The sequence below is a fragment of the Scylla paramamosain genome, chromosome 17 (genome assembly GCF_035594125.1).
Source record: "Scylla paramamosain isolate STU-SP2022 chromosome 17, ASM3559412v1, whole genome shotgun sequence".
Lineage (NCBI taxonomy): Eukaryota > Metazoa > Arthropoda > Malacostraca > Decapoda > Portunidae > Scylla > Scylla paramamosain.
In genome coordinates, this window is record NC_087167.1 from 9,994,298 (window position 1) to 10,005,000 (window position 10,703).

Genomic DNA, 10,703 nt, shown 5'->3' on the forward strand with positions numbered 1-10,703 from the left:
CATATTTGCTTTGAGTTTCCAGAATTTGGTGAGGCAAAGCTGTTTCTATTTTTTTTTTTTTTGTCGTAATTGAGGGAGAGAAAACTATGATTTAATTTGGTTACTAAACTTATTTATTTATCTATTTTTGTTCCCAGATACACATTGCTTTGTAACTTTATTTTTAAAGGCAAGTTCTTAGTTGGTCATCATAGCCAGATTCAAGATTCCTTTGTCTTTGTGAACTAAATGTAGCTGGAACCAACGCCCATCACACAAAGCTGAAGGCAAATTTGGTAATAACAGTCACTATCAAAAGCGGAATAGCAGCTAACCCCAGCTAAAAAAAAAAAAAAAGAAAAAAAGAAAAAAAGAGAGACAAAGATATTTAAAGTTATCAGCGAGTAGAGAGAGAGAGAGAGAGAGAGAGAGAGAGAGAGAGAGAGAGAGAGAGAGAGAGAGAGAGAGAGAGAGAGAGAGAGAGAGAGAGACAAAGAGGAGAGTGGCTATCATTTGGATCAGTTCCATGGCCGTGTCGTTCTTGCCTCTAATACGAAATACTATCTGTCAGCACTTTCACCTTCCCTACAAGATCTGTGAAACAGCATCGATGCAAAAGTAATCACGAGTTTTTCAGAGTGAAAGGGAAAATGGCAATGCATTTAAAATATTTCGTTTCGTTTATAGATGAATAATGGCAGTAAAACTGCTAAACACTTGCAATCGCCTGCAAAACGTCTCCCAAGAGGTACTATATAGCTACCGAGTTGATAATAAACATTGAAAACTCAAGGCTGCGGGCACAAGTAAGGAATATTGTTGTGCGTAGACGCAAAAGAGAATTTTGGCTTCAAAACGAACATATGAAAACTATTAAGAAAAACATGGCAGAACTTCTAACAACATCTTCAGACACAGGTTCCCTAGATAAGCCATCCAGGCATGTTTCTTTTTCGATTTTTTACTTATTTATTATTATTATTATTATTTTTTTTTTTATTTATTTATTTATTTTTTTTGTTATTCCATTATTTCATTGATTTTCTTATAAGGACATTTACATACGAAGGTTTATGCTTGTGATTGGCGCCCCGTTTCCATAACGAACATTTTGTGCTACACTGGATATCATTTCGCGGCAAAAATGGCGTTCAAATAAAAGGTATCCGTGCCCTAGATTTGCTGAATTACACTAATTTTATAAGAATTGAGATGTGTGTGTGTGTGTGTGTGTGTGTGTGTGTGTGTGTGTGTGTGTGTGTGTGTGTGTGTGTGTGTGTGTGTGTGTGTGTGTGTGTGCGTGTGTGTGTGTGTGTGTGTGTGTGTGTGTGTGTGTGTGTGTGTGTGTGTGTGTGTGTGTGTGTGTGTGTGTGTGTGTGTGTGTGTGTGTGTGTGTGTGTGTGTGTGTGTGTGTAACAAAACGCTATCAATGATCAGTGAGGGGAAGGGTTATCTCACGGTTATTATAGAGCAATTTACAGCATGATTTTGTGATGAATGGATTTTTTTTTTTTTCAGCCACTGGAGACCACACAATTCAGGATATCGTTCACAAATAAAAGAAAGACCAGTAAAAGTTTAATACAGTTGGTCTCTTTATGATCCATTTCAATTCATGTTTAGAGTGGAATGGCTCACAAGTAGTTTAAAACTACGTCATTACTTCAATTGTGATCGCTGTTCATGAAGTACAAAACTTAGTTAAACTTCATTATTTTCAAATGCAGTTTTGGTCTACTGCTTTACAACAGCAGCAGAGCAAGTTTGAGAGAAAATAGTGGGAGGCTTTAATTCCATAACTGGATAACTTTGAGAATGAAAATTTATCTTCGATGCAATAACAGCTTCTTGGTGAGTCTGAGGCAAAAAAAATAATCTAATCAAAATCCTACAGAAAATCATCAGTATTCAGTTAAGAAAAGCCAAAGATCGCAAAATGAAACATTTACGAGTAATTCATGATTGTTTAAGTGTGCACGGGCAATTCATATAATTATTCATGTGTGCAGGCTGACTGATGCGAGGTAAAATTTTAACTAATCATGTAATCAAAGAGGATTATGAAAAAAAAAGGAAAAGAAAACTATTGGATTTGGCACACATGTATTGGACAAAATGAATGCAAACAAAGCATTAAAAAATAGAATCTGTAGTTAGTTGAGGTAAGTGCCTGGTCTTGTTATGAAAACTGAAATACAGAGAAGGGATTCAGTCACCTCACTCTGTTCATTTAAGTTGCATTTTACGATGGGTAAGGAATACAGGTATCGTAACACTAACCTTCAACCCTGATCACTGTGTGTGTCGCTAAACCTTTCTCGATGTACTACGGGGACAACATTAAGATCATAAATAAATAAATGTAAAAACAAACATGAAAACAACAGTCATAAACGTTCTCTGATAAAATCCACTGGTGATGGAAATAAGGGCAGAAGTTTATCCCTGACTAGTGACTACATTCCCTTCACAGATTTTTTTTTTTTTTTTTTTTTTCAGAGCATTGGGCATGTGAGAGGCGGGTGCACCTGACCTGAACTACAAAGAAATGACTTCTTGACGGTATCATCATTCAGATCTCTTCTCACCAAGATACGGCGTTCAGGTATATCTATCAGGCTCAAGACTTCCCATGACCCGCTGGTGGACGAGACAACAGAACTCTATTGGCTTCAGGCTCCACAAATCCGGCCTTATTTCCTCCATTACTTTCAAAATATTAAATATCAGTTACTTAAAATTTCCCTACATTATATACACATATTATTTCATTTTTCTATGGAACTATTAAGTAGGAGTTAGCGGAACCGATTTTTTCATAAACTTCCACCAATTTGTGAGAGTATTTCACAAAATCGTCAGACGCTCAACGCGGAATACGAAAATTATATAATTTCAAACAATGCAAAATAAACACAATTATATGAAATATATTCAAGCCAATGTGTGAAGAAAAACAAAATATTTACACTATCTGGTAGGCTTATTAAAAGACCTCGTTAAAAAGAAAACCGATATACTTTTAGAAATTGTGACCTAGGCGTGCATGTTTTTACACAGGCCATCCGGTCACTATTAAATATTTGAAACGTTGCAAAATTAATATGTATTATACTCGGAAGAAAAATACAAGCAGAATTTTGTTACCCTATAGAATATGTGGTCACTTGGTTTTTGTTGAGAGAGAGAGAGAGAGAGAGAGAGAGAGAGAGAGAGAGAGAGAGAGAGAGAGAGAGAGAGAGAGAGAGAGAGAGAGAGAGAGAGAGAGAGAGAGAGAGAGAGAGACTCAAATGTGTGTGTGTGTGTGTGTGTGTGTGTGTGTGTGTGTGTGTGTGTGTGTGTGTGTGTGTGTGTGTGTGTGTGTGTGTGTGTGTGTGTGTGTGTGTGTGTGTGTGTATATATATATATATATATATATATATATATATATATATATATATATATATATATATATATATATATATATATATATATATATATATATATATATATAATCCTTCTTCTCTAGTTTCTGTTGCCTGACTTACACTCTTTAAGGAGGGAAGCTTCTAGACATTTCTCAGTGTAGCTTTATATCTGTTTGTGAACTGTCCTCTTGAGGCACAGGCATCTTCAGGATGCCTTTCTTTCTCTTTCTTCTCTCCCTTGGCTAAAGGCTCTCATGAATAAAAAAAAAAAAATAAATAAATAAATAAATAAAATAAATAAAATAAAAAAATAAAATGAACATATCAATCAAATCAAATCAAATCAAATAAAACAAACAAATAAATAAAATGAATGAATGAAAACAAATACATAAATTAATTTGTAACGTACATTTATGGAAGGCATACTGACATATGTGGAGGAAGACAGAAAGACTGCAAGTCACTCCGGCATGCTGAATAAATAACAAGGCAACCACTCACCACACAAAGACGCCAGGCAGCCAAGCAAGGCGAGGCGTGATGGATGTCCTTCTTGCCCCCTCATCCTGTGGCCGCTCACTGCTCGCCAGCCGACCACTCTCTTCACATGTACCGGTGCTTATAACAACACTGTAAGCGGCAAGTTTTTCCAGAGTGATCCAAGTTATTCCTTAGCCACGTAAGGACTATGATAGTTATTTTCTTCCCAGGCTGGCAACCTGTTCTTCACTGAAAAATAAGATAATAATAATAATAATAATAATAATAATAATAATAGTAATAATAATAATAATAATAATAATGGTGATGATGATGAGTGAAACATTATGAGTGTACAGTGACTGCAACATGAACTTGTGTGTGTGTGTGTATGTGTGTGTGTGTGTGTGTGTGTGTGTGTGTGTGTGTGTGTTAAAATGTGTACATGCTGACAACTATGCATTTTCTTGGTTGCTAAAGTGGTGATTGATGTTTCCCCCATTCTGAGCATCTGTATGCAGAGAAGTGAGGAGCTAAGGTGCTGGGTACACCCAGAGGAAATGGGTGAAAAACAACGCTATCAAATGGTTTGCAGTTTAGTTTGTCTATTCATGACAGGATTATTGTATTATTACAGTTATATTTGCTCTCATCATCCCATTTCTATTTTTCTCCTAGGCGTGAAGAGACTCATATTCTTCAGCCTACAAACCTCACAACATTACTGAGTGCAAGTGTAATAATAAACAAAAGCTTGGAACTTGAAGAACATCCCTGCAATCTTCAAACTTTCAAACGTATTGACCGAGGTGTTTAATGCATGGCTGACGGAGAAGGCAAATTAGTAGTTAAGCACGCTCATGGTACTGTGAAAAAAAAAAAAAATAATAATAATAATAATAACAATAATAATAACTCGTGACTCTATTACAAGTTTTAACAAAATAAATACATAATGCACCAAGCTTCAACAAATCTGCGCCCACGAACATAATGCTATAAGGAATTCATTGACTGATTTATTTTTAATTTTGTATATTAACTTATCTATGTATTCATTCATATTTATTTAATTTCACTTATCTATTTACTTTATTTATTTGATTATAAATACACTGTTTTGCGACACAGCCATACTACCATTCCATCACGTACACCAGCGCTACCATTTCGGCATGACGCAATCAAGAGGAGTAAGTAAAGAAAAGAAACTACTGCTATTACTACTACTACAACAACAACTACTACTACTACTACTACTACTACTACTACTACTATTACTACTACTACTATTACTACTACTACTATAACTAGCATTACTACTACATACATACATACATACATATATACATACATAGAATAAGGCTCTCTCTCCCCCAAAAAAATGGTGGCAGCTAAGACAAGGCACACGACTTTCACATTCACACCGTTCTCTGCACTTTGTCCCCCAAAGGAGAAGAGAAAGTACTCGAGGATCAGTCGCACAGTTTGTACAGTTTAGTCCGGAAAAAGGCTCCTTCATAACACTTATTCTTTCCTATCATATCCATTTGCTCCATACCCGTGTGAGACCATCAATGTGCGACGTCACCTTTCTGTCACTCACAATCATTCTAACATACCCCTGTGTCAGTCCTCTTGCCTTTGAAGCTTCCTTTCCTTTACATCATCTATCCATCCCTTATGTGACCTTCCTTGCAAGTTCACACCTCTCACACTTGATCTTACTATTTTCAGCCATCCTCCTCCATTTCCTCAACACGTCCACACGTCCATACCACTTCAGCACACATTGCTCTGCCCGTCCTGTCAAGTCTCTCGCAACACCCGTCCTCCTTCCTACTTCATTTTTGACTGTCCATCAAAGTTACTCCACGCGTATTCCTTAGACATCTCATCTGCATCACATTTAATCTCTTCTTATCTGCTACTGCCATATTTCAAGTTTCTTACATCATTCTCTTTAGATTCATTCCAAGTGCCTTACTCTGTCTGTTCATACCTCCTAACATCTTTCCTGCTTCCTTCACCATAGCTCTAACCACTGTCTCTACACCTCCATCCACGCTATTGTATGTTGATAAAAGTGAATTCACAAATGCCCTCTGGTTAATGAAACTCAACGTCTCTATTTTACGTTCCTAACGGTTGAATTGAACAAACATCAAACTGCAATCGATTAATTTCCGGTAGTCCCATGTCAGACTGCTGCCATGAGTGGAATAACAAATATTTGCCTGTCCGTCAGCACAGGCAATATTGGACAGGTAATCCTTAGGAAATTTTATAAAATACCAATGTGTAATTGCATTTTACCGTAGTGTTAATTCGCACATAACATTTTTATACTGGGCATTTTGTTATCATTGATACCTAAAAAGATGCATGACGAAGACTTCACTATGTGTGCAGTACTTAAGAATTAGTATAACAACGTCCGTATATCCAATATGAAGACAGCTGAGATACACTAACAATCTTTTGTTAGTCAACAGAGCGAAAACTGACTCTTTGAGTAAAGTATAAATCTCTCTCTCTCTCTCTCTCTCTCTCTCTCTCTCTCTCTCTCTCTCTCTCTCTCTCTCTCTCTTGCACTGCCTTTAAAGGAATGTCCACAACACAAAACTCTGTATCTGTCACACTCCCACCATCTCACGGGTCCCTCTTCTCATTTAGTACAGCACTGTCGTCCTTTATTACCTCCCCTTCATCTTATCATCTCCACCCATTCTCTCCAGGTCATCAAACTATATCACGTCCTAACGTTTTACCATTTTCCAGCACTGAGACGAATAATTTCCTATCTCCTAATATTTTCTAATCATCCATGTACAGTTACCTTGCTTTTCTCACCTATGCCATTCACATCACAAGCATTTTATCTCCTCAATTCTGACTTTGACCTTTAATCTAAGTTCTCTCTCTCTCTCTCTCTCTCTCTCTCTCTCTCTCTCTCTCTCTCTCTCTCTCTCTCTCTCTCTCTCTCTCTCTCTCTCTCTCTCTCTCTCTCTCTCTCTCTCTCTCTCTTTTCGTGTTGAGACATGCTCATGCTAATTCTGCAGTGTCTTTCTTTTATATTCTGATTTTGCAGTTCTGTCCTTTCTTTCATCAGGCACCTCGCTGATGCTGCGTCTTGTTCTCCATACAAGGATATTTCGCTTGTTTCTCCAAAGAGTCCCTTTCATAAACAAGATTAAAGTATTCAGAATTGTTCACTTCCTGCATTAGGTATACTTATCGGTTCAGCCTTACAATATAAAGCAGTGCTTCATTGATAACGCTGAGCTGATCTGCAACATATATTATTTGGATCTTTCTATTGCCACTGCCTAGTCATATTAATCTTCAGCATTTGTTCGTCATAAGCAGAAGCCATCTAACGACAACACCTTTTCTGCGGTAAAAAGTATCACTTCCCAATACCAATTATCCGTCACTCTTTACACGCCTAAAGAGAGAGAAAAAAAAAAATACTGCTTCTTAGTCTCTTCTACACATATATCTTTTAACCTTGCTGATATCATCTCCATCATTATCTCCAAAACTTTAGAACTGATGTATAAGTTTTCCTGAAATTAATTTTGGCCATCACTATTACATTTGTCGTCAGTAAATTTCAATGTTTTGAAATGAGTGTTTTACTAAATTTCCTCTATAAATATATCGTTCGTTTTCCCTCACTACGAATGCATATTAATTCTTTAAATTCCCTGTCCTTAATGGTGCTCGGTCATGTACCCTTCCACCATCATGATTTATGCACAAACATGCCATTGTCTCTTAATTCTCCACATTCATCAGACCCTCAAAATATTCAGTTTATCTTCTTTTTATATGTTTTACATCATCATTTGTTCCCTTTATATCCTTTCTGTTTTGTTCTTTCAATTCCAGTAATTTATCATCCTCATAGCTCAGGCAGCATTTATTTGCATTTGTTTGTACATTGCAAGTGATAACATAACATATAAACTGTGCTGCGGTCACTATTGAATGTCCAAGTCAGTGAATTCCAAGTCAGTCCAAGTGAATGAATGTCCAAGTCAGAATTGGTAGTGGTCTTCATGATTACAATACCAGGATTTCTTATCGCCCTACGGAGTTAACACAAGGTGCTTCTCTCCGTCTATAGAACGCTCCACTGCTCTCTCTCTCTCTCTCTCTCTCTCTCTCTCTCTCTCTCTCTCTCTCTCTCTCTCTCTCTCTCTCTCTCTCTCTCTCTCTCTCTCTCTCTCTCTCTCTCATTACTATAGTACTGTGAGCTTGCAACTACATATGTTCTGCAACTTACTGAAGCAGTTACTAATCAGAAAACTAAAGGCAGCAATGCAACACTAAAAATACGGTACAAATGTGGTCACGATAAGGTTGAGACGCCAAGGACTAGACGAATGCTAATCAATCACCTGTCCTTGTATTAAATGCCTGGTTGGGTACCGATGATCCAGAATAATGTTCTTTTAAACATTTCCTCAGATCAGAACTGTATGTTTCCAGATACGTCTTCTACATTCTTTTATGAGTCAAACCTAAGGGAACCGTCCGAGTTGTTTTAAGTCCTCGCATATCCTTAAAACTGCGTCCTGACCAATGCGCAAGTCTTCTCTTGTCTTTGAAAAAAATTCTCCAGGTGTCTGATAAAAGCAACACACATAAATCGGAACACTTCTAGACTGATAGCAGGTGTGTCTAGCGGTTCGATACAGTGACGTTTAGGTATACTCTAGCCAAACGTCACTCTCGGGAATCGAAGTAAAAGAGAGTAAAATAGAAGAGGGGAGTGTGGAGGACAGCAACACGCCTAAACTCAGCAGAAAATCCCATAGGAATATTTCATCGACCTCCCCCTCCTTTCTGTCCGTGTGTGTGTGTGTGTGTGTGTGTGTGTGTGTGTGTGTGTGTGTGTGTGTGTGTGTGTGTGTGTGTGTGTGTGTGTGTGTGTTTCTTTCAATCTTTACATTTGACTTTATATAGATTTTTTTTTCTATTTACCTGGATTCTTATTCACCAGTCTACTTACCTACATAAAAAAAAAAATAAATAAAATAAATAAATAGACCGATACACAGAAATGACCTCTAACGGCACAAGCCTTTACAAAGTGGACTGCATCAACTACGAACGTACATTTGGCCAATATAAAGGCAGTGTCTAAATACATCATTGATGGGGTGATACAGTTGTTTAATACACTATCTATCACTTTTTTTTTTTTTTATGGCTATGCTATATATATCCTCTCTCTCTCAAAAAAAAAAAAAATTATATATATATATATATATATATATATATATATATATATATATATATATATATATATATATATATATATATATATATATATATATATATATATATATATATATACTCGTTTAAGTTCAAGACAACATGAATAACATATTTCCCATGAAACTGTAAACTTGTCACACACACACACACACACACACACACACATACTAGAAAACAAAGAAAAACTGTTCATGAATTTACAAAGAATAAATAAATAACAATCAAATAAAGTAAAGAATAAAAAATGAATAAAAGTAAATAATGCAACGAAACAGCTTCACATGTTTGATACGCCCTACAAAAATTCAATATAGACTATCTCCTTAACTAAATACACATATCTATACATATCTTTACTTTTTAATGACTGTGAATGTACAAAAGGTGCATTTAATGTGATTCAGATACTGGAAACGCAGACGGATTCTCTCTCTCTCTCTCTCTCTCTCTCTCTCTCTCTCTCTCTCTCTCTCTCTCTCTCTCTCTCTCTCTCTCTCTCTCTCTCTCTCTCTCTCTTAATCTATCTATATGTCTTTCTTCATAAACCAAGCAGTCGGTGAAAATATCCAGGCTTCAAAGGGAAGATCCCGCGTATTAGGGCGCAAGATCGTATTTTATCTGAAACAGAGGATCATACTGCAGTGGGTGAATTCCCACGTGCCTCTCACTAGATTCCAGCACTTGCTTCTTCCCTTCACCGAAAGTCAACCCATTGTTACTGTGAATTATCTTGACTTCTGCGGAAAGCTTTCAGGTGCAACAGACCCACTCAACGTCAAACCAAATAAAGTATTTCTTAACAATGCAACACATATTATTGCTTCCAATCTTCTCTTTTTTTATTTTATACGAAACAATAAAAGAACTGAATGCATAAACAAAGAAGTAAAAAAATAAATAAATAAACAACTGAGATTTAATGCTTAACCTTAGATTTTGCAAGTAAAGTGGTATCGGTATTCCTTAAATGTTTTACTTAAATGATACAACAAGAACTAAGTTATAATTTCGTTGTCTTGCTTTCAGGGTGGGGTCAATCATAACGTATTCCACTATTTCGCATTGTTAATTCAAATTGTGATAAACTTCCCAGGGGCCGGAATTTGGTATGCTACATCAGTGTTTGGTTCACGTGCCAAGAGCATAGTCATTCCTATAACTAGCGTAGCATGAAAAACGGTACATCTATTTCTATCCCTCAGCCCCCTCAGCCATGTGCCTTTATGCAACAAACAACAACTAATATTTGTCATTACATTCTAGTGTTATGGAGGCATCTTGGGATTGGAGACGACAATACTAAAATGATGAAAATCCTCTTAATAAATTTGTACCTAGCGTTAAACTGTCGCGCTAATGGAGCTCACAAAATCTGACTCTGTTTAAGTTTGGAGAAATTCCGCAGAAAGACATGGAATGGTTAGTTGCTGAAGGGTCATATGCGTTGACCTTCGGCACACCGGAGTAGTCATGCAGCGACGGACCAACAATCGATAAAATTCCTTGTTGATCTGTATCACCACTTCCCGTGTTATATCCTTCGGG

General features: G+C 36.7%; 1 protein-coding gene across 4 annotated transcripts in view; it reads right to left on the reverse strand.

Moving 5' to 3' along the window:
• The window catches only part of LOC135108452 (zwei Ig domain protein zig-8-like), a 39,440-nt gene that overhangs the window by 24,557 nt on the left and 4,180 nt on the right, over positions 1-10,703 (reverse strand). For all 4 annotated transcript variants that reach the window (XM_064019494.1, XM_064019491.1, XM_064019492.1 and 1 more), the window contains exon 2: positions 3,891-4,118. In XM_064019494.1, coding sequence (XP_063875564.1) covers positions 3,891-3,954 — 64 coding nt within the window. In that variant the 5' untranslated portion in view covers positions 3,955-4,118. The remainder of the gene's footprint in view (positions 1-3,890; positions 4,119-10,703) is intronic.